Source organism: Cucumis sativus, chromosome 1 (assembly GCF_000004075.3).
Source record: "Cucumis sativus cultivar 9930 chromosome 1, Cucumber_9930_V3, whole genome shotgun sequence".
Lineage (NCBI taxonomy): Eukaryota > Viridiplantae > Streptophyta > Magnoliopsida > Cucurbitales > Cucurbitaceae > Cucumis > Cucumis sativus.
The window spans coordinates 14813023-14838091 of NC_026655.2; the positions used below are offsets into that span (position 1 = coordinate 14813023).

The 25069-nt window shown below is 31.1% G+C and overlaps 1 protein-coding gene across 1 annotated transcript; it reads left to right on the top strand.

Annotated features, from left to right (window-relative positions):
• Positions 1-12055: 12055 nt before the first annotated feature.
• LOC101207864 (bifunctional purple acid phosphatase 26) lies at positions 12056-24417 on the top strand. Its single transcript, XM_011657038.2, has 10 exons — positions 12056-12244; positions 12915-13124; positions 13730-13930; positions 14265-14376; positions 14559-14785; positions 15055-15193; positions 21840-22060; positions 22740-22858; positions 22946-23107; positions 24120-24417. Exons 2-10 carry the CDS (start codon positions 12933-12935, stop codon positions 24190-24192), a joined length of 1446 nt encoding a protein of 481 aa, XP_011655340.1. The 5' UTR covers positions 12056-12244; positions 12915-12932; the 3' UTR covers positions 24193-24417.
• The last annotated feature ends 652 nt before the right edge of the window (positions 24418-25069 follow it).

Below are 25069 nucleotides of genomic sequence, written 5' to 3' on the forward strand. Positions count from 1 at the left end.
ATACATCATTTTCCACTCCTTTCAATTTTCTTGCTTACCAACACTAACTCTAAAGTCGTTCTTCTAAAAAAAACACTAAAGTTAAAACAAAGATTTTCTTTTGGTTTGGACATGTATGATAAGGGGTGAAATTGTTGAGTTATTTACTATTATTATTAGTACAAGTAGGAGTAGAAAATAGTACACACTAGCTTGGGTTAAAAGTTTTCTAAATTTCTATTTTCAAAGTCGATAGTATAAACAGTTTATTAGTTAAAATTTAATTTAAACTTACTAGTTAACTTGTATTTAAAAGCCAAAAGCTTAAAAAATAATAATACAAATCTTTAAATATTGGATATCAAATTAATGAGAATTGGTAGATTAATAGATATAAGTAATCATTAAAGTAACGATGTGATATCAATATCAAGATTAATATATATATAATCATCAAGTATTTTTTTTTAAGGTTTTATAGAAGATATTTGAGATATCAATAAATCTTAAAGATCAATGTCGAACTCATTCGTATTAATTAACAATTAAATATTTTAATTATTGATTATACAAATCAATTAGAACACATTTATAATTAGGGTATTTATTATAGAACACTGAAAAAAATGTAACAATTAATGTGTCACATGGATGGAAATGTAAGACACATTATAATGTTTGACAAAGGTAGTAATAGGAGAGGAAGTACGTGATTAAAAAGAAGGGATGGAGTTTGGGATATTGCAAAAGAAGAGAGAAACGAATCACATGGGAAATACTTTGGTATTTATTTAAATTTGTTTTGTTTTTGGAAATTAGAAATTTTGAGTTATGGGGTTAAAATTAAATGTTGAAAATGGTGAATTTTGTGGAATAATTATAAACGAATTGTCGTTGTCATTAGAAATATATAGAAACTGACAATACGACGAGTCGGCCATTTCTTAGAGTACATTCCGACTAGGGTTTAGTACCCAAAGGAGAGATGGATCGGACAACCATGAGAGGTTTTAGTTTTATATATAATTTGTTGAATATTACCAATTTTGCACATTGCAAATTATTACGTCAAAATTAATTTTAATTTTACGAATTAAAAAGTGACAAATTGTAATTGGTTTCGGTTTCAATTACCAATTATGTCTCTAGAAATAAAGTATAGTTTAATTTATTATCCCATTGCATGTGATCATTTCATTCACATTTTGACACATATCATTAGTTGCTATATATATATATATATATATATATATATATATACATTAATTTTACAATTAATCTTCAATTTTCATTTCTTTTATAAAAAAAATTATAATCTAGCGAACATTTACACATATTTTGCATAATGTTGTCCTACTTTATCGACTATTAGAAATGGTCAATTATAATCTTATTAATCTATAATCAAACTTTCATTAATTAATTAAAACAATTTCTATCGTTTTCCATCAAATTTTATGAAAAAATTCAAAATTTTCATCAATATCGATGTTTCAATAAAATTGGGACCTTGATGTTTTTATCGGTATTGGTATTTCATGTCTTGACTTCGTCTAAGTTTTACCTTATTTTTATGTGAGTTCTAGGTCGTTTTAATTATTCTTTTACATAAGGAAGAAAGAAAACTTTCCATGTTAATTACTATAGCATTATGGAAATTGACTTCATGTAATTAGAATAGAAAGAAGTTTATCTTCGTATAAAAATTGAGCTCAGTGTAAAAAACAAGTCTCATAAAATGACAATTTGGCCTAAACAATTTGAGTATATCTAAAACCAGGAAGTTCAAGCCAACACATAATATATTTATGCACAGTCTTAAAGAAATTTGTGTACACTCAAGAAGTTAGAGAGGCCAAGAAATTGAAGTTTATACTAAATAAATAAAGAACTTCAAAATCAGAAATCACTGTGAAGATATAAAGATCTTCAAAGACAATTTGAAGAAATATATGAGGGGTGAAACTTAAAAGAATTTGATTTACAATAAAATAATTGTTTTGAAAATTTTAAAGAGAAATTGATCAAGATATGTGAAGTGTACAAATACTCGAGATTGTGTTGATTGTTCAAGAAGTCTATGGCCAATTTAAGATATATAGCATGTGAAAGTAGATATTGAAGAAGACAAAACAAACAAATGAATTATTGTTGATCTAAAAGAATCAACAAGTTCAAACCAATGTAAGTTAATCAACTAGTCTAAAAACGTTCTAAAAGAACTAAAACGCGAGTGAGCCTTGATTCCAACCTTAAAAACAAAGTACAATTAAGTATATGAATATTCATCAATTAACCCAAAAGCTTAAAATATTAGGTAAAGTTTAATTTCGAAATGAATATTTAATTTGGAGAGGCAACAACAATGTAAGGATTTGAGCCTAAGACATCGTAAAACAACTTGCTTCGATGTCATCTTAAATGACTAATTGTCTCAAAAGCTTAAACTAGTAGGTGAAAGTAAATTTAATATAATATAATATTTGAACGTATACATTTAAGATAAAGAACAAGAGAAGAGCATATGTACCAATACCATACAAATTTAGGTCACAATTATCCAAGTCCAATGGTAATAATAAATAGCAATTTAAAAAGTGAAGGTTTTATTTGATTACATTTGATGTTGTTTACTTGTATTATATGCATGTGTGTACTGATATATAGGGTTTACATGCAAATCTATAAACAAAAAACCAAATTGATTGACGAGCAAAGATGATCAATCCCATTGAATTAAAAAATTACATCATACCATTACCATTACCGTTATGTTATGGTTACAATTTGGCTATTAGAGATTAACAATCAATTTGACAAGATTAGTAGTTTTAAGATTTAAAGCAATTTAATTACATTTACAATTATGATATACAATTAAAGTAGAAATTTTATTACAATAAAACTATTTTTAATTACAAATTGGTAAACGTGCACCTAACGTTTAATTCCGTAGCATGTGAATAATCACTAAGTGGCTAGGATGAAATATTCTCTTTAGACTATTTAATCTCAACTATTAATTTATACTTTGGAAAATATCCATATCAAATCTCATGTGATATGGACTTTATTTTTAGACTAAGAGGTTTCTTTAATATGTATTAATTATTTAGCTCCTACTTCTATTCTTTTACTTTAGGTTTTTTAAATTAAATGTATGAAAGAAAATTAATACCCTTAATTAATCCTATATGCTAAATGGTTAGCTCCAAAATCTTTTGCATTTTCTAATTTTTTATTTACGTACATTAAATACATGAATATTTGTTCAATGTGAATGTCAACCTGAGCTTAGCTCAACTAACACTTCTATATTTTGAGTTTAAATTCCATAAACCATCTATACAATTAATGATTAATTTTAAAGAATAAAATCAAATTAATTAACTAAACATCTTTATAAATAATCTCCTATAGCCTAAATTCAAAAGGGATCTTTTTTTTAAAAAAAAAGAACAAAACAACAAAATATTTATGTATAGAATAATTTTTAAAACGAAAAAAACTCACAAGTCCACGAAATTTCAAAAATGTCCCGATTAATTGAGTTTAGTATTCGAAAAACGATAGTTTAGGTTGGTCTACCCAAATCTAAATCTAAACGATTTTTTAAATAATTTTTTGTAAAATTTTTTAAAAAATTGAATAAATAGGAGAGAATGATGCTGAAGAAAAATATATAAAACATGACATGAATAAATTGAAAAGAAGATGAAAAAACCAACACAAGAAATTATCGAAATTGAAAAATTGTTATAAACTAGTAAAGGTAAATATGGAATTCTGCAGCAAAAATTAGCTTTAATAGACTTTTCTTAAATGGTTTTAGGGTTTAAATATTTTGCCCCTTTATTCTATTATAAAAATTAACCCATTCAAAATGTCCAATTTAATAACTACAATGTATGCGTATAGATATTTTACAACTTTTTTAAAAATAATTTGAAGGATATTTTATAAAATAACAAAATATTGAAACTAATTACATCAAGTTTTACTATATTGGGTGAATAATTTCATTTTATTCTGTCAATGAAAAATCTCCTATTTTAAATAATATTGTTAATTTTGTTGGAGGGAGTTTAAATAGTTTGGTTAACTTTTTCTATTTTTAAAAAAATTCCAACTCATAGAGTTATTTAAAAAATTATTTAATAATTGCTTTAATTTCATTTTCTTAAAAAAAGGGAAAAGAAAAAGTTATTTAATAATTGCTTTAATTTCATTTTCTTAAAAAAAGGGAAAAGAAACTAAAACGGAATTTTGTTGCTGTCGGTGGAATCGAAGCCACGCCCAGAATCCTGAGGTAATTATAATATTATTCGTCGGAGTTTTTAATTTTCTCCACATTTAGTTTTTTATTTATAATTTTGTTCAACATTTTCAAACAAACACAGAAAATTCGTCAATATTTTATTTCTGTTATTTATTCACCAATATAAAAGAAAAAAAATTGAATTCTCCTAAATAATTTTAAAATCAAAAGTTCAAGTTTGTGGAAAAAAAACACCAATTTGTTTTACAAAATGAAATTATTTTTTTTGTATCTTGTCAATATATTTATTTTTTCTTAATTTTTCAAATTAATTTATTTTACTAAAACAAAATTATTTTATTGTATCTTGTCAATGTATTTATTTTTGTCATTCTTCTTCATTTTATTTGTGATTAATCAATGCATTTTAAAATATTGACATTGCAATAGTAACATGAAATTCTAAAAAATTGGAAATAAATATATAGTTCTTCTGACAAAATATTATAGAAAATAGAAAAAATCATTTATATAATCAAAACTGCAGTATGCTTATAGTTTATATATATATATTTAAACGTTTGAAAGCTAAAAATAATTATCAAACATGTTTTTGGTTTTTTTGAAGTTCAAAGAATAAAAACAACAATTACAAATTAGAAAAAAAGAATGCCACACATGTATGATTTTTGGTTTTTGAAAACTAAAAACGAAACAAAAAAAATTCAAAAATCAAAATTTAAATGGTTATTAAAAGAAATCTAAATTAGTTGTTACATATTTGATTTTATGACTATTATAAATAAAAAGTGATTAAGATTCCGAAACTATATATAGCAAAACAAATCTATAGACTATAATAAAAAAACTTTACTTTGAACATGGTTGGTAATATTCTCTCAAAATTAAAATTATAATCAAAATTAGTTTTAAAAGATTAAACATTTAAAAAAATGTTTTCTTATTCATTTCTATTTGAACATAAAAATTGTTTAAAGTACCATTTCACTTCAAAATCTATTTTGCCTTGACAAAAGTGATTTTTAACAATTTTAAAAGGTTGAAAGTTTTCCATAACTAAAAATTTGTAGTTCATATGTATGGAGGGTGGTAAAACAAAATAAATTCAAATTGTTTGTTAGAATTTGATTTTGAAATTGAAATTAGTAAATGGATATATATATAGTCTTCTCATTTGGTTTGTTTCACAATTAGTGCATTTCATTTCATTTCTTAATTATATTATTTAGCCTTTTCTTAACCGCGTTGTTGTTGTCTAATGTTTATAGAAAGGTTTAAGTTATTAAACCAACACACTTTTATTGATAAGTTTATGTTTTTTTCTACTATTATAGATCATTGCAATTGATATGATGAAAAATTAGTTTAGTTAGCAATTTATGGAGAGGATTTAGATGAAATTAAAGGTATATTTGAAATGGATCAAGAAAAAAGTGTTTTTAAAAAAGTAAATTTTTATTTAAACATTTTTTTAAAAAAACTTCTTAAAAGAAAAACCCAATATGTTTGGCAACATTTTTTCAAAAGTGTATTTAGGTAAATTTTCTTTTGATTTGTTATATACTAAAAGTTTATATATATATATATATAATTCCAAATTATAATTAAAGAATTTTTTTGTGAAGATTTTGATAGAAGTTTGGTAACAATCATCGAGGATGGTGGTTAGAGGCCGAAGACCATCACTACGTAAATGATAATCAAATGTTGGCAACAACAGTTGTTGGAAGTCAATCGACAACAATCACAAAAAATGGTTGTTGTCAATTGATCAATAACATTCACATAAAAATGATCCAAGAAAGTTGATCGGTAACAGTCACCAAAAAATGGTTAACAAAAGTAAGCCGACAACGGTCACCGACAAGCGATCAACAAAGGTTGATAAGAAATGAGAACGAAAAATGGTCAAAGAAAGTTGGTCGACAATTGTCATCGAACAACAGTCGACAAAAGTTGGTTAGCAACCGTCACCGAAAATGGTCGTTGATAGTTAGCGCAATTATTATCGTAAAATAATAGATGAAAGTTGGCCAACAATGGTCATCGAAAAACGGTCTATGAAAGTTGATCGACAAGAGTCAACAAACAAAGATCGATAAAAGTTAGTCGACAATGATCACTAAAAACGATCGTCGATAGTTGGCTAGCAACTATAATAAAAAAAATGGTTGATAAAAGTAATTGACTATAGTCACCTAAAAATGGTTGACCAAAGTTGACTGACAACAATTTTCAAACAACGATTGAAAAAAGTTGGCTAACAACAATCACTAAAAAACGATCGACAAAAGTTGGACAACCACGATTGTTGAAAAGCAGTCGACAAAGTTTGGTCGGTGACAATGATGACAAATGATGGTCGGATGTTGATTGACAAATGCCATTAGGAAACAGTTGTCGAACGTTGATCAACGAAGATTATTGAAAAAGGTAGCTGTCAAAAAAACTGTTGCCATAAAAACGTTCTTCAAATGTTGATCAGTGATGGTTGTCACTGGTCGATCGACAATGGTTGCCAAAAAATAGTAGACAAAAGTTGATCTTCAGTAGTCGAAAAAAAACAGTAGTTAGAAAAACGATTACCAAAAGTTTGTTGTATACGAATAATGGTGGTTGATAATTGTTCTGCGGCAGTTGCCAGAAGACGGTCATCCAAAGTTTGGCTCGTTACAATTGTCAAAAATTGGTTGCTGGAGGTTGGCCGAGCGGTTGTGGGAAAAACCATAAATGAAAATTGACGACTGTTGATGTTTACATAAAAAGAATTGTCAGATGTTCACTAACAACGATCGTTAAGGACGATAGTCGAATGTTGGCAACAACTGTTGATGATGACGATTGTTAGAGGTTGGTTGGTGTGGATAGGTGAAGGTATTGACTAAAGTGTTTCATATAAATTAGAGAAATTAACCATTAGACACATAAAAGTTATTTTTTAAAAATGTTGGTTTTAAGTGTTTATCTTAAACCACATTATTTTATTTGGTTGTCAAACGCATGCATTTTTTTAAAACAACTTACTTTTTAATTTAATCATTTGAAAATGCAATTCAAACACATCCTAAATCAACTACTTTTCCATTTACACATCTTTTTTCTTTTGTATTTAAAGTTTGTTGTACATGAATAGTGGTGGTTGATTAAGAGCCAAGAATAGGTAACATTCTTCTTTTCTTTCTTTCAATGGTAAAAGATGCAAATAGTTCCCCCATGCCCTTAGCCTCTCTTTTAATCTTAAGAGTTAATTATTGCAGTTTTAGTTTCGAAGTAAACAGTTGAATGAATTTTGTATTCTCTAGTTCCTTTGCTCTTGCTACCAAGCTCTCTCTCCCTTTCTTTACACTCTTGCACACTCTTTTTAATGCTTCATTTTGTCATCTAACCTCTTTGGTTGAGACTTGTTTAGTTTTCAATTAGAATCTTCATTCCTTTGGAATCCGTTGGGTATGACCTTTTACTTCCACTTTCTACGGTAAAAAATAGGGTTTATAAATTTTTTTTTTATTGGAGCTAACGGTAAGAACTTCCTTTACTTGAACTCTAGATATTTGAGTTTGCAACTTTGTGATTAATTTGTCTCTTTTGATTTGATTTTGTTGCATACGTAGTACGCTAAAATGACCTTACTTGTTTGCATCACACTTTGCACACACTAATACAAAATGCACACACTAAGACGACTCAATAGTTCAAGTTTGCATTTTGTGTTTCCTTGTTCATTTTTGTTTTGCATATCGATCCGTTTAGTTGAAAGTTTTGATGTTTGATAGCAATTGGTGTAGAACCCGTGAAGGAAAATAAGGAATTAGAAAATGGAATCAATTATTGTTCATATGTCGTTCGATGATATGTCTAACAGTTCAGGTTTACAAAGAGCGTTGATTATTCTAAAACATAGAGTATGAATAATTGCCATATGTGCATTCAACAATATTTAGCTTATATGTTTATATGTTCTTTACATTACTGCAGCACCCATGCTAATTTCGATCCGAAATGCTTTTCTGGAAGATGAAATGAAAAGTAAATGAAGCTTTCAGATTAGGAAAATTGTTATTTACGTTGTTGTAACACCACAACTTTCCATGTTTTTCTTTTCTTTTTAATATTTTGGAATGTGGCTTGGTTGTATATATTATTGTTGATTTCCTTTACAATCTATTTTGATTTTGATTTATGATACATTTTAAATTTAAGTTTATTATTTTTTCAGCTTAATTGAATTTTATATTATTGATTCTTAAGAAATGTTGAGTTTCTGTTTTTTTTTTCCCTTTGTTATATGATGTTTTTTATGAAACATTTTATAATTTAGATTTGTTTGTTTGTATTTTTACATTATGGATATTACCTTTCACTCTACCATTTTTATTATTTTATTTTAAATTTTACTATAATCGAATAATCAGTACTATTTTAAATCTTGCTTGCATTTTTTATTATTTGCATTTTGTATTATGGGGTGTTTTAAAATCTTGAGTTTCATCTTTTTTTTTTTTTTTTCTTCTTTTGATTTTTCTAGACGATGACTTTTTAAGATATTTTTAATTTAAATTTATTAACTTTTAGTTTTGTTGCATTTTAAGAAACATTTTTAACTTACATTTGCTTTTCATTATGAATTATTTTGAATTTTTGAATTTATACTTTTCTTTTTTGTTGGTGATGTCTCTCTTTATGTCATTTTTAATTTAGGTTTATTATTTTTTTTAGCTTGCCTGCATTTTTTATTTTGAATTGTTGTGAAATTTTAAAAAAAATTTCTTGGGATGTCCTTTTAGAAGACAATTTTAATTTAGATTTATTATTTGTTTTAGTTTGGTTTTTTGCATTAAGGATTGTTATGAAAATTTGAGTTTTTTTTGTATGATTCATTGTCGGATGAGATTTTATGAAAAAATTGTAATTTAGATTTATTATTATTTAGTTTGCTTGCAATTGTATTATGGACAAATTGTTATGAGATTTTAAGTTTCATATTTTTCTTTTAATCTTTGTGTATCTTTTTTTTTAAAAATAAATTTAGATTTATTACTAACCTTCCATTTTGTATCATGGATTCTTATCAAATTTTGAGTTTATGTTGTTTTTTCTTTTGTTGGTCATTTGTTACTGTGATATAATTTTAGGAGACACTTTTAATTTATATTTATTATCGTTTTTTTGTTTGCATTATATAAAGATTGTTTTTTAATTTTCGTCGTGCAATCAGCTTTTATGAGACATTTTTAATTTAGATTTATTATATTTCTTGATTTTATTTTGTCTTATGGATTATTTTGAATTTTTTAGTTTCTTCTTTTTCTTTTGTTTTTTATTTTACGATATCTTCTTATGAGACATTTTTTTTATTTAGATTTATTGTTTCTTAACTTGCTTGCATATTGTATTATGAATGGTAAGGTAGTCTCTTTTTTTTGAGTTATTTTTTTGTTGTGCAATACTTTTACGAGACATTTGTTTTATTTAGATTTATTGTTTCTTAACTTGCTTGCATATTGTATTATGAATTGTCCGGTAGTCTCTTTTTTTTAGTTATTTTTTTTTGTTGTGCAATATTTTAGGAGACATTTTTAATTTAGATTTATTACATTTTAGCTTGCTTTACATTTTATATTATGGGTTGTCTTTTTATTAAATTTTGAGAGTTTCTTTTTCTCGATCTTTTTTGTCTTTTCTTGTGCGACGTTTTGTAAGAGACATTTTTAGTTTAGATTTGTTATCCAGTTTGCTTGTATTATTGATTGTTTTGAAATTTTGAAATTTATTTATTTGTTTTGTTGTTGTACGATGTCTTTTTACGAGACATTTTTAATTTAGATTTATTATCTTCCTTGCATTTGTATTATGGATTAATTTGAAATTTTGAGTTTTGTTTTGTGACGTCTTTTTAGGATACATTTTTTTCTTACTTTTCTTTTTCGAGATATTTGTTGTGCTATGTTTTTTTATGAGACATTTTTAATTTAGATATATTCTTTTAAGTTGCATTTTGTATTAGGAATTGTTTCGAAATTTAAAGTTTGTTACGATATTGCTTTTGGTATTCTTTGTTTTAGAATTTTTTTTTTTCTTTTCATTGTGAGGTTCTTTGGTTTAGTTCTACGCTTATTGATGTGTGAGTTATTTATTGCATGTTTCCTTTTTTAGAATTTAAGATAACTTATATATATATTTGTTTTGAAATTTTCTTTGTTTGGCACATATACTACTATCTTGACCAACTATAAATTATATATATTTTTCCTTTTTATTGTGAGCCTTGTTTTCATTTCTTTTAATCATTTTCGTGCATTTTCATTCTATTAGTTGGTATTTTAATTTCATTCCTTTTTTTGTATTTTTATTTATGAATTTTTTTAATATAATTACGGAATTTTTAATTTTTTTTTATATTACCTTGATAGAAAACACTTCTTCTAGTTTCATTTTGGTTGAAGTCTTTCTTTTTCATTTTCTTATTTTAAATATTGCTTGCATTTTGTATTTTGAGTTGTTTTGAAAATTTGAATTTCTTGTTTCAGTATTTTGTTGTGCCATATATTTTTAGAAGATTATCTTTTTTAGTTTGCTTTTGCATTGTAGATTATTCTGAAAAATTTGAGTGTCTTTTTCTTTTTTGGTTTTTATTGTGTCATGAACTTTTGAGTTTCTTATTTTTTTTAGGAAATATTTTTAATTTAGAATTATTATTTGATTTAGTTTGCATTTTTATATTATGGATTGTTTTGAAATTGTTTAACTTTTTGTCCTTTGCTTTTTTTTATGCCATGTTTTTTAATGAGATATTTTTTTAATTAGATTTATTATTTTTTACCTTGCATTTTGTATCATGGATTCTTGAAATTGAGTTTTTTTTTTGTTATTTGTTGTGTGATATTTTATAGTTTGCATTTTCAAATTATAGATTGTTTTTAAATTGAGTTTGTTTTTGGTTCTTTGTTATACAATTAATTGAATTTTTATGAGACATTTTTAATTTAGATTTATTATATTTTTTTGCATGCTTTTATTTTGTATGAAATTTTGAGTTGAATCTCTCTTTTTTTGTTCTTTGTTGTGTGATGTCTTCTAATGAAACATTTTTTTTAAAATTTAAATTTATTATTATTTTTAGCATATTTGTATTTTGTATTATGGATTGGTGTGAAATTTTGAGTTTCCTATTTTTCTTTTGGTCAATTTTTGTTGCGCTCTCTTTTGTCTTTTTTACCAGACATCTTTAATTTAGATTTATTATATTTTAGTTTGGTTTGCATTTCGTATCATGGATTATTTTTTAGAGTTTATTTTTATTTTTTTTGGTCATTTCTTGTGTGATGTTTTTGTATGAAACATTTTTAGTTTAAATTTGTTATCTAACTTGCTTGCATTATTGATTGTTTATTTAAATTTTCAAAATTATTTATCGTGCGATATTCTTTTATGAGATATTTTTAATTTATATTTATTATATTTATTTAGCTTTTTTACGTTTAGTATTATGGATTTTTTTTTTAAATTTAAGTTTAATAGTTATATTTGTAATCATTCAAAATATTAAACATGTTGCTTAAAATTCATAAAAGATTTAACTTACTTTATTTTTCTAATTATTTAAAAATACTATTGACATCCATTAATGTTGATATTTCATGATGTATATTCAATACATTAATAGTTCCGGTGCTAAAAGAGAAAAAACTTTCATAGTTCAATCCAAGAAATTAAAAGTTAATGTATAATAATGTTTGTATTTTAATATGAAAAATATCCCAATTGATTTGCCAATCTAACCAACTAAACAAATATTTCCGGGGAACAAGATGAGAACGCCTTTCTAACCTACGCAATTTCAATCCTTTCCTTCGCTGCTAATTTACGCCTCAGGTTCCGAGTCTTCAAGTTTCATCTTCAACCCAATGATTAACCCATTGCACCGCCTATCTCTTGTTGGTGTCATCTAATCCATCTTCTTCCTGCATCTTCTGCAAATGCTCTCAGGTTTTTTCCTCTCTCTTGTACACAAAACTGATCACCCACGTTGTTCCCCGGAAAATGATTCACATTCTTCCTATCTTGCCTGCAGTGTCTTTGACTATAATATGATTGAAATTCACTTGTTGATTGGTTTCTAATTCTTAATTACTGTTGGTTTTTCTGTTTAGTGATAATACGCTGTGAGAGTTTCGTTCGTTTTCGGGTTTTTTTTATGCGATTTTGTCAGAGTTTGCTACGTATGCCGGTCACCCTGTGGGGAAATGTTACAGGTCGACCGGAAATGGAGCTAGGTTTGATACGTGCAGTTTGAGTTGTGGTTTTGTGAGGATTTGGTATTCGTTATGTGAATTTTGTAATTAACTATGCCGTTTGATTGATATTTATAACGGTGCGTTGCTTTTTGAGGTTGAGAATTTGGACTTAACGCCTCTTTCTATTCATGGTTAATTGGTTTCATTTCTTCCTTCTTGTTGACTGAGATTGGCTGTAGAATTTGTTGCCGCGTATATGTTTTAATGTTTTAATGGTGGCCTTTTTTTTTTGAATTTTTCTCCCTCTCAGTGGGAGCTCCCTTCTGTTTTTTCTTTTTTCCTTCTAGATTCTTTTTCAATAATCTTTCTATCAGTGGAAGTTCTAACCCATTACTAAGTATTTCTTCATTCTCTTGATATAGTTGATTGAATCATCAATCATGATGGGAAATTTGAAGCTGCAGTTCTTGTTTCTTCAGCTTGCGTTTGCTTTGTGCATATTTATTAGCTCTCTGAGCTTTGGGGATGCAGGGATCACCAGTACATTTATTCGATCAGAGTGGCCATCCATTGATATACCTCTTGATCATGAAGTATTTGCTGTTCCACAAGGTTACAATGCCCCCCAACAGGTAAAGCTCTTGATATTTTTTTATACTAAATTTCATTTTGTGTAATATAAGAGTGGCTATTGACTTAATTGTTCTTCCTTTATTGAAAGTTTCTATTGCTTATATGTTACCAGCATTATTTGAAAACCAGAAAATTTGCGTTCTCTTTTCTTGTACCTAATTCTCGAATTAATAATGGCGTCGTTTACCCATAGTTGCTCTAATGCTTCTTTTCTCTGCAGCATGTTGTTTTAATTCTTTGCCATATGTTTGGATGGTCCCTTTCCATGTTTGTTATCTGGCTTTATAAGATTTGGAGAGAAATTAAAGGATTTTTAAGTTTATTTTGAATTTGTTGTCATGGTTTTCATTTTCATGAACCGAATTTTGGACGGGTGGGAATAAACAGTCTGGAAAATAAACTTAATGTTTGCTTGGAGCTTCTCTTGTCTTAATTTAAAGGCATTAGGCAACACAGAGTCACAACTCAAAGCCCAATTCTGTAAAACAAATGACAAATGAGACACGTTATTCTTCTTACTTTCTGTCTTTTGTTTCTAGTGGATGTTTTCTTTTTCTTTTTCCTTATGAAGAATAATAAGAATATTCCCATCGCTTTCTTGTAGGTGCACATTACCCAGGGTGACTATGAAGGCAAGGCTGTTATTATCTCATGGGTAACACCTGATGAGCTAGAGCCCAATAGTGTACAATATGGTACATCAGAAGGAGGTTATGAGTTCACTGCAGAGGGAGCAGTGACAAACTACACTTTTTATAAATACAAGTCTGGTTACATTCATCACTGTCTTATTGCTGACCTCAAGGTAACTGAATGTAGTTTTCTAAGCGATGGGAGTATTAATCTTACTTATAATTTCAAGCTGGCACTTGCATATGAGAGTTCAGAGATTAAAAAATTACCACATATGCAAACTTCTATAATGTAGCTTGACTTTCACTAGGCTCTCCCTCCCACTGATGCAAATGGTTTATCGTCTAAAATTTGATATTACTTCATGGTTTTTTTTTGTTAGCTAATTTGACATGCATATATGTGTTTGGTTCCAAAATTATTGCAAATCTCTTCCTCTCTTGACTAGACAAGCATGGTCTGAAAATATGTTCCATTGATGGTTTTAATGGTGTCCCTTGATCCAGTATGATACCAAGTATTATTACAAGATTGGTAGTGGCGATTCTGCTCGAGAATTCTGGTTCCACTCACCCCCAAAGGTTGATCCAGATGCTTCTTACAAATTTGGGATAATTGGTGAGAATTCAGCTTTAGTGTTTTATTGCTTTCTTTAAATTAGATATAAAGTTTCAGTTTTTTTTTATACTTTTTAAGTTTACGAGTTCCCATTTTTTAGTGATATTCTAAGTTTCCAAAAGAGGAAAGAAAAAAAAGATTAGTGTTCATTTAGATAATTGTTCTTATTTGGATAACTCTAGGTGATTTGGGCCAGACGTTCAATTCTCTTTCTACTCTTAAGCATTATATGAAGAGTGGAGCACAGACAGTATTGTTTCTTGGAGATATCTCTTATGCTGATAGGTATCTATATAATGATGTTGGTCTAAGATGGGACACGTGGGGTCGATTTGCAGAGCAAAGTACAGCATATCAACCTTGGATTTGGTCGGCAGGAAATCATGAAATAGAGTACATGCCTTACATGGTAAAATTTTTGAAATTGATTTAAATAATTGAACTAGATAATTATTCTTTGTGGACATGCAAATATTGTATTACATTTTCTATATAAGTAAATTATCTTCTGAATTTATTGTTTAAATTCTGAATCTGCCTCTGAGTTACTGGTCCGAAAAATGGGGAAAATACTTTGTCCTGCTAAATCAAAACATATGTTATATAATTTCCTAAATGCTCTAAGTTCACTCAGCTTTATGTTGGTAATTTATTTATTTGTTTACTTTTAATTTGTAGGGTGAAGTTGAACCTTTCAAGTCATATATGCATCGGTATTTGACACCGTACTTAGCATCCAAAAGCAGCAGTCCTCTTTGGTATGCAATCAGAAGGGCATCTGCTCATATTATAGTTTTATCTGCCTACTCTCCATTTGGTAAATACTAAATCTACATCTTCTTGCTTTGCACGATTAGTTAAGCTCCTTTAATAGTTCCTGCTCGTTATTTAGGGAGTTCTTATTCCTTTCATTGCCTTTTTATTTGTCATTGCCTTTTTATTTGTACATGAACATTAGGTTTGCACATTAATTACATATTGCTACCATAGTTGGAGATCAAGAGATTTTTTTAATTAGGTTTTCTATCTTTTCTTTCCTTCTTTTTCTTTTTGGTTGTGGGTGTGTTTGGGTCCCCATAATTGTATAAGGTGGTATTGTAGCTTTTAATCATATATTTGAGAAATTGGAAAGATAGAATGTCACATAGGGAGGATTTCAATCGCTTCAACTTCTTTGACAAATGGGTCTAGTGACGTTGGTTTCACCCAATGAGCGTGAAATTTGTTGATTATGCTGTAATTTCAGTTGGTGCTAGAAACTTGTTCTCTGCATATACCCAATTTGGATTGTTGACATGACAATCAGTATACTAATTGCCAAGTACATGTGGTTAAGCTATTGAGTTGTCAAGTTTAAGGACTTTCCATGTAATGTACCAAACTGTTTTATTTAAGAATGTGTTAGGATAGTTCCTAACAAGAACAAGAATTTTTGGTAATGTAACTATAAGGAAATACAAAATAAACCCAAGTACAAGGCACTTTGAACCTCCCTCTTGAGTACTCTCGCCCAAGCCCTAGATCACTCCACAGAATAATCTCACCTCTCTCACTTACACTCCCTCTATTATTAACAAGTAGTAACCAGCCTAGTTAGTCACAAGTTGTAACCAACCTAGTTGGATTGTTGACATGACAATCAGTATACTAATTGCCAAGTACATGTGGTTAAGCTACTGAGTTGTCAAGTTTAAGGACTTTCCATGTAATGTACTAAACTGTTTTATTTAAGAATGTGTTAGGATAGTTCCTAACAAGAACAAGAGTTTTTGGTAATGTAACTGTAAGGAAATACAAAATAAACCCAAGTACAAGGCACTTTGAACCTCCCTCTTGAGTACTCTCGCCCAAGCCCTAGATCACTCCACAGAATAATCTCACCTCTCTCACTTACACTCCCTCTATTATTAACAAGTAGTAACCAGCCTAGTTAGTCACAAGTTGTAACCAACCTTATACAGTAACTACCCATAACTCCGTATCTATGTAATTACCCTTATACCCCTTAACTAATACAAATAAATATCTAGTACCTAACATTACCCCTCCCTTCAAAGACACCTTGTCCTCAAGGTGTGTTTGCAAACATGATTAAAAAATGAGGTAACTTCTTCTCCACAAAACCAGCAATCTTCTCTTCAACCTGCAAAATAATTGGCGTTTGATCCCATTTGCTTGAATTTGAATTTGAAGCCTTTCTTCTATGTGTTGATTGCATGTTCAGTGGTAGGTTCTTCCTCTTTTTTTTTCTCTTCCAGCCACTGTTTCGTTTGTTCCCCCATTTGACCACTCTCTTGTTCTTCCTTTGTCTTCTCTGTGTTGGTATTTTACTCCTTCCCTTCCTCGTCTCACTCTCAACATTTTTAACGTTTGACTGTTCTGGCTTTCTCCATCTTGTTGGGTTTTTTACTTCATTTTTTTCAATTCTTCTTTCTTTACGCCCCTCTTGACTCGCCGATTGGTTTTCCCAAACTTTTTCATAGGATTACTCGGGTATGATTGTTGTCTTCTTGCCACTTTTTGAACTTGACAAGATAGCTTTTGAATCAGGTTTTTGATGGAATCCAGAAACTAAGAGGATTCTACTTTTATTGATATTAGATTCAAAACTGAATCTAGGTTACACACACTAATTCGATCACACACTAAAGCTGCAAACCCTCTCCTGTTATCCTATCTCTCAAGGAAGAACAAAACTCTGCCCCTTCAAAGTTTCTAACTAACTCTCCCGCCCAACAATTGTTCTTTATTTATACTAACCTAACTCACACGTGTCACTCTACGCACGTGCCATGCCACTATCCTTCTTCCCTCTCCTAGTATATTGATATAGTATCGGAGGTCTATCATTACTTTCTCTCTCCAAATTCACCTTGTCCTCAAGGTGAAAATCTGGAAATCGTTGTTGCAGATCTTCATATAGCTCCCAGGTTGCCTCATGTTCTGGCACAACTCTCCATTCATAATTCTCTGCTAGATATGGAATATCGTCACGATTCTCCACATGTGTTCCAAACACTTTCTTCAACTGAGACACATGAAAAACTGGGTGTATAACCGCATGTTCGGGTAATTCCAGTTTTTATGCCACGGGTCCAACTCTTTCAATCACTTTGTAAGGCCCGAAATACTTGGCCGAGAGCTTCTCATTCCTCTTTCTTCTCAGCGATACTTGCCGGTAAGGTCTTATTTTCAATAAGACCAAATCCCCTACTTGATGCTGCACATCTCTCCTCTTCAAATCAGCATATGTTTTCATTTTATCCTGTGCTACTTGCAAGTGTTCCTTCAAAGCTCCCAAGGCTACATCTCTCTCCTTCAGTTGTTCATCCAATGTTGAATTGGATGTATCCCTATCTTCATAATATATCAGAGGAGGAGGTAATCTTCCATATACAGCCTGAAATGTGTGATACCTAACGAACGCTGATAAGTGGTATTATACCAATATACAGCCCATGGTATCCATTTTACCCACTCCTTTGGTTTTTCTCCACAAAAACACCATAAATAAATCTCCACTCCTCGATTCACTACTTCTGTTTGTCCATCTGACTGAGGATGGTATGTTGTACTATGGTTTAATCTTGTGCCCGCTAGCCTGAACAACTCTTTCCATAATGAGCTCAGAAATACTTTATCTCTATCTGACACAATAGACTTTGGAAAGCCATGTAGTCACACCACTTCTTTAACAAATAATTCTGCTACAAACTTCGCGTTATATGGATGCTTCAATGGTAAGAAGTGACCATATTTACTGAAGCGATCTACCACCACCAGAATAACCTCGAATCCATTCACTTTTGGTAATCCTTCTACAAAATCCATGGAAATATCTTCCCACACTCTATTAGGGACTTCCAAAGGTATTAACAACCTTGCTGGAGATAATGCTAGAGTTTTATTTCTTTGACAAATCATGCATTCTTCACAATATTTTTTAACATCTTGTTTCATTCCTTCCCAGTATAACTCTCCAGTCAACCTCTTGTACGTTTGTAAGAAACCCGAATCATGAAACGTATGTAATATCATAGGAATCAGTTTGGAAGTTTTGGAAATTACCATTTGATTCTTGTACATCAACATCCCCTGCTTCATAGAATATTTACTGGACTGCTCCTCACCTTTTTCCGCTAATTCTTCTCTGATCTTCTTAAACTTCTCATCTTGATTAACCTCTTCTTTAATCATTGCCACATCAATTATATATGGAGCTGTCAATTGATTCAGATGGACAGTAGGTGGTACTCTAGATAATGCATCAGCAGCCTTATTTTCTAATCCTGGCTTATATATTACCTCAAACGAATATCCCATAAGCTTAGATATCCATTTTTGGTACTTGGGTTGTATCACCCGTTGTTCCAGCAAGAATTTTAATGACCGTTGATCAGTTTTTACCCCGAGTCTCTTTCCTAGCAAATAGGGCCGCCACCTCTGTACTGCCATTACTACAGCCATCAATTCCCGTTCATAAACAGGTTTAACTTTATCTCTAACTGCTAGAGTGTGGCTATAATAAGCCATAGGCCTTTGGTTTTGTATTAACACAACACCTAAACCATAGCCCGAAGCATCCGTTTCAATTTCAAAGGGAATGCTGAAATCTGGCATTGCTAATACCGGAAGTGTCATCATGGTTCTCTGCAACTTGACAAAAGCTTCCTGAGCCTCTTCAGTCCATCTAAATTCCCCTTTTTTCAACAATTGAGTCAGTGGTGCTGCAATCGTACCATAATGCTTAACAAACTTGCGATAATATCCAATTAAACCCAAAAATTCTCGGACTTCTCTCACGTTAACTGGAATAGGCAATTCTTTGATGGCTCTAGTTTTCTCCGGATCCACCTCAACTCCCCTTCCAGATATGATATGCCCCAGATATTCTACCCTTGTCTTAGCAAAACTGCACTTTTTCTTGTTAACATATAATTCATTCTTTCGCACTGCTTTGAGGTGATCCAAATGAGCTTTCAAATCTTTGCTATAGATCAATATGTCGTCAAAAAATACCAGCACATACTTTCTGAGAAACGGCTTGAATACAACATTCATTAAGGATTGGAAAGTTGAAGGTGCATTCGTTAGTCCAAAAGGCATCACCATGAACTCATAATGACCTTCATGCGTCCTGAATGCAGTCTTTTCAATATCATCGATATTCATTCTAATCTGATGATACCCTGCTCTCAAATCCAACTTAGTGAATATCACAGCTCCATTTAACTCATCAAATAACTCTTCAATTACTGGCATTGGAAATTTATCAGGCACAGTCACGTTGTTCAAGGCTTTGTAGTCTACGCAAAACCGCCAACTACCATCTTTTTTTCTCACCAATAATACAGGGCTCGAGTAAGGACTCGTGCTGGGCCGTATTATCCCTGACGATAACATTTCTTCAACTAACTTCTCCATCTCAGTTTTTTGTTGGTAAGCATATCGATATGGTCGCACATTAACTGGATTCACATCCTCCTTCAGATGAATATGATGCTCTATTATCCGCCGTGGAGGTAAAGTTTCTGGCCAATCAAAAACATCGTCAAATCTTTTCAACACAACAACCACCGACTCTTTCTCAGTTAATACTTCCTCAATCGAATCTTCTTCATCAGATATTTCACATCTTTCCAAGGCTCTGTACTCTACTAAATAGCCTTGATCCTCTTCTCCCTATGTTTTAACTAAATTTTTCAGGCTAACTCTAGCCTTAGTCAAACTAGGATCTCCTCGTATTATAGTTTTCTTTCCTTGATACATAAAAGATAGTATCAAGTTCTTCCAATCTACCTCTGTTATCCCCAAGGAATTAAGCCACTGCATCCCTATTATGACATCTACTCCCCCTAATTCCAAAGGTAAGAATTCATCAATCACTTTCAAGTCTCCTATCATCAGTTCCACAGCTTCACATATCCCTTTTCCTTTTACAGCAGTACCAGAACCCAAAATTACCCCATAATTTGAGGTTTCTTTTGTCTCTAGTTGTAATTCTCTAACCAGTATTTCAGAAACAAAGTTGTGTGTTGCTCCACAATCAACACCACAACATCTCTCCCTTGTAACCTTCCCTTCACCTTCATCGTCCCTAGATTAGATAATCCAACCACAGAGTTGATAGATAACTCTACTATCGCCTTCCATGATTTCAATAGTCTTCAACTCCTTCATTGTCTCCTCTCCTTCCTCAATAATTTCGTACTCTTCATCATCGCCTTTAACTACTAGCATTCGCAATTCCCTCAACTCCTTAGCTTTGCATTTATGGTCATGAGAATATTTCTCATTACACTGAAAACACAATCCTTTCTCCTTCCGAGTTTGGAATTCCGCATCAGATAATCTCTTTGATGGTCCTTCTTTTGGAACTTCCTCCTTTGATGTTCCACGTAGAGTAATGGTTCTCATTGGCCAATTTGTCCCCCCCTTATTTTCTCCAGCGTTCGAATTCGTGTTAGCCTTTGTATTATTATGTGGATTAGTTGTTCTTCCTCTGGAATATCCAGGAAGATTTGCCTCACGCCGAATATCTTCTCTGTTTTCAATCTTTTGCGCTATCTTCATCATATGGGCTAATCCTTTCGGTTCGCAAAAGTCCATCTCTGCTTGAATCCATGGTTTCAATCCCGAAACAAAAGTCTCTTCTACTACTTTTTCGGGTAAATCAGTTAGTGGTGCCACCCACTTATCGAATAAATTTCGATATTCATCCACAGTTGTTGTTTGTTGGATACCAAAAATCGCCCATACAAGGATCCTTCTCTCGATGAACGGAATCTCTCCAACAACCTCTCCTTCATATTCGCCCAATCAACAAACTTCTCCCTTTCCTCTTGAGAACGAAACCAATTCAACGCTGGTCCTTTGAAACTTATAGTAGAAACTGTCATCTTCTTAGATTCAGTGAGTTTATGGATACGAAAATACCTCTCAGCGCGGAATAACCACGAATCGGGATCATCTCCGTTGAATATCGGCATCTCCACCTTCTTGAATTTGTTTCGGTCATTGTTCCCTTCGTCATTCGTTTTTTCTTCTTCGTTTTTCGTTTCCTTTTCTCGCCTCGAAGATCCTTTTCTTCGTTTTTCGTTTCCTGTGTCTGTGTATTTAATTACTCTTAATATCTAGTACCTAACTGAATGAGCCATAATTTGAAGTTCTACCTTATCATTTTGGAAGATCAATATGTCCAAAAAGACTACCAATTCAACCATTGCAACATGAGAATTAACTTCATTATCCTCCATCTAACTGCATTCCTTAATTTAGTCTAGCTTTGGAAAAATCTAGCTTCAATGTTTCTAGCTAATTTGAATACATGAACAGGTACTTAGATAGTGAGCTCATGTCCGTTGTTCCATCTCACATCTTACGTTTTCCTTTAATCAATTACGAAGGCTGTCAATTTTCAAGTGTTTTTTCCCTCTTAGAAACTTCACAATTATTTATTTCAGTGAAGTACACACCTCAATGGCATTGGATTCATGAAGAGTTCGAAAGGGTTGATCGGGAGAAGACGCCATGGTTGATTGTTCTTATGCATGTTCCAATCTACAATAGTAATGAAGCACATTTTGAGGAGGGTGATAGTATGCGATCAGTATTTGAAAGTTTGTTCGTAAAATACAGAGTTGACGTTGTCTTTGCCGGCCATGTCCATGCTTATGAACGATCAGTATGTTGCTCTTTCCTTTTTAAGCCATATGGTGATTATGCATAGATTGGGACAAATTTTTTTGGAGTGCAGCTTAGTTAAATAAATGCTTACGTTTACCTTGTTGCTTTGTTATAATGCCATTCAAATTTTGTAGTCTTTTCGTTAATAACTCACACCATGATGCGTTGGGAAATTTTCATCCACGGAATGGTGTAGTTGATAAACAAGAAAACTTCATTAGGCAGATATGGTTCTCACTAAGCCACATTTTTTACCAATAATTAGTATAATAGATTGTTCACTAGTAGCCAAGGCAAATTTTTTGAGTAAGATGTCTTCAATATAAATGTATGTAATTTTGATGAACATTGCATGTTGGATCATAATCTGCATGTACATTTTTATACTTGGACAACATAATCAGCTAACCTCAAATTTTAAACATGTTATTAAGTTCTCACTACGACCTTATTTGAACAGGATCTATACAACTATGTCCTTAAGTTCTAAGTTATTGCATTCTTAGTCCATGAAAAGCATAGGTTCTGGTTTATTTTTTTAGGTCGCTCAAAACTTCATTCTTAAATAAATATGGCACTATGAAGTTCATGTAACAATAAGACACTGTTTCCTCTTATTACAGTTGCTTTATTTGGTTCCAAGTTGAATTTTCCTCCTTTTTCCATCTTATTCTTAGTATCGAATTTCAAGTGTACACAACAATGTAAGTGCCGATCATCACATTGTACCAGACAAATCAGCTCCTGTATACATTACCGTTGGAGACGGTGGGAATCAGGAAGGTCTTGCTGGAAGGTAAATTGGCTAAGAATTCGTTCATTCGCTCATTGATGTTTAGATACAAAAGATTCACTTGTGTTATGGTCCATTCGTCTGTATTAGGTTTAGAGATCCACAACCAGAGTACTCGGCATTTAGAGAACCCAGCTATGGGCATTCAACTTTGGAAATAAAAAATAGAACTCATGCGTTGTACCATTGGAACCGAAATGATGACGGGAAGAAAGTGGCAACAGATGCATTTGTTCTACGCAATCAATACTGGTTAGTTTGTTTCTGTGTTATTGTTGTACTCTCGTGTTACAATTTCTTTGTTCTTCTTTCCTTTTTTAAATGAAAGTTCAGCTTCCATCGAGAAAACAAGACGGATAAGAGAAAGAGTCGGAAAAAAAAAAACCTATACTGCGAAAGGGCTTCAATCAATCAGAATTACAGTTCAATTGGTAAAGAAATAGGATAGCAAGTTCAAGTGACTTGCGAGGATGTGTTAGGAAAGGGATCAAAAGTGGAGATGACTTATCTCTTTTGTTTACAAGTAAAATTGTTTTCTAGTCTTGATTCCGTTGAGATGGAGAGATTAGATGATTATTTCTTTCTCTGTATCTCACTTTACTAGGGGCAAGGGCATCTCATCACAATTCAAGGAAATAGAATTATCCTTGGAGCCGTTTGCTTATTTTGACGAGAGGAATTAGGGGGAGAAATATACCATCGATAGAACAATCTTCTACCCTTTGGTTTTGTCTCCTACTTTTTCTCGTCAGCACTTCTCTCTACTGTAAACACCAAAAGTAGGATTTTACCAGAAATAAGCCCACTACTAGGAGCGTGCTTCATCTTAACACCTTAAGGCAGGCCTATTTCATATTGCTTCTAATTAAACGGGTAGACGAAGCAAATCAAACTGTTGATATGCTTTGAATATATTGTCCCACATCCAAAAGGATTAGGAAAGCCATGAGTTTCAAATAGTATGAAAAGAACTCTATGGCTTTGGTTTCTATTTATATTTTATCTTCACATTATCTCTGTATTCTATATTCAGTTCTTAAATATTATAAAACCAATTCCCCCTTCTCCCATGATTGAAGTTAACACATCGTTGGCGAAACAAGTAAATTTGACATTTGCATGTCAGTTTCTTCTTATTTGTTTATCTCATAACATTTTTTTAGGAGAAACATATGGAAAATTTCAGTGATTGGAAATGAAATTTCATGGACAGTTTGTGAAACTCCTTGTCATTGAGATCACTAACAAATGTTCGTGTGTGTAGGGCCCGTAACCGTAGAAGGAGAAAACTGAAGAAACATATACAGATGGTGATTGATGAAGAGATGGTCTCTTGATGCCTTTAAGCGCCTTGAGGTACAAAAGCTCAAAACTACTTGTGTAAAGTAAACTTTTAATATTGCTTCTATTTTACAGAGATGATGGTTAGCTCTGGCTTTTCAAATGGGTTCATTAAGCCTGGGAATATATAATTTGTTTGGTTTGGATGGATCTCAAACTTACCTGTTACTATTATGATTATATTTTCATGGGTGTTCTTTTTATTTTATCATCGTTGAAAATGGAAGTATTTAGATCAACTAAGTATACAACCAACCAACCTAACATAAAAAAAAATTCAAATTTTTTCAAGTGTGAACCGAGCATGCTTTATGCTACCATGAGCTTGAAATACAAAATGTGGTTAAACACACGACAATGACATTTAATTTAAAATTTTATATTTTGATCTATTTTTATAAATTTTAATTCTATGATTGTTTATTAGATGCGAAGTCAGAGGTTAGTATCAAGAGATGGTTAGTTCACATCTTAATGAGTATGAATATAGCTCAATAAGTTAATAAGTTAATTCTCTTTTTACCCGTATTCATAGGAGTTGTCCCTCTCATGTACGAAAAACGATTTGTGTAATAATTCTACTTCAAGGCTTGCACCAAATTGGTATCAGTGTCCTCGAGAAGGGATCTCAGCTAGAAATAGCCATGGCAAGCTTCCTATTCATCCCAATTCTTCTACCTTAGATTCTCTTAAATTTCTTCCCTCTGGGTTGTCTACAATCCCACCAAAATTATTTTTCAACGTACCTTCCTCATCCTTTGTATCAAGAAACCATCTTCAAGCCCAAGAACACATCAATTATGGTCATAATAGTCTTCAGTTTTTCTCCTTACATCAGCATGTCCTCAGCTTGAAGTCGTGATGAGTGAATTG

Bases quoted from the DNA above. Each gene is read 5' to 3' on its own strand.
- LOC101207864 (XM_011657038.2), top strand. From the start codon at position 12,933: ATGATGGGAAATTTGAAGCTGCAGTTCTTGTTTCTTCAGCTTGCGTTT. The intron at 13,125-13,729 runs GTAAAGCTCTTG...GCTTTCTTGTAG, and splicing joins GTTACAATGCCCCCCAACAG to GTGCACATTACCCAGGGTGA. The intron at 22,061-22,739 runs GTATGTTGCTCT...TCTTATTCTTAG, and splicing joins TCCATGCTTATGAACGATCA to TATCGAATTTCAAGTGTACA.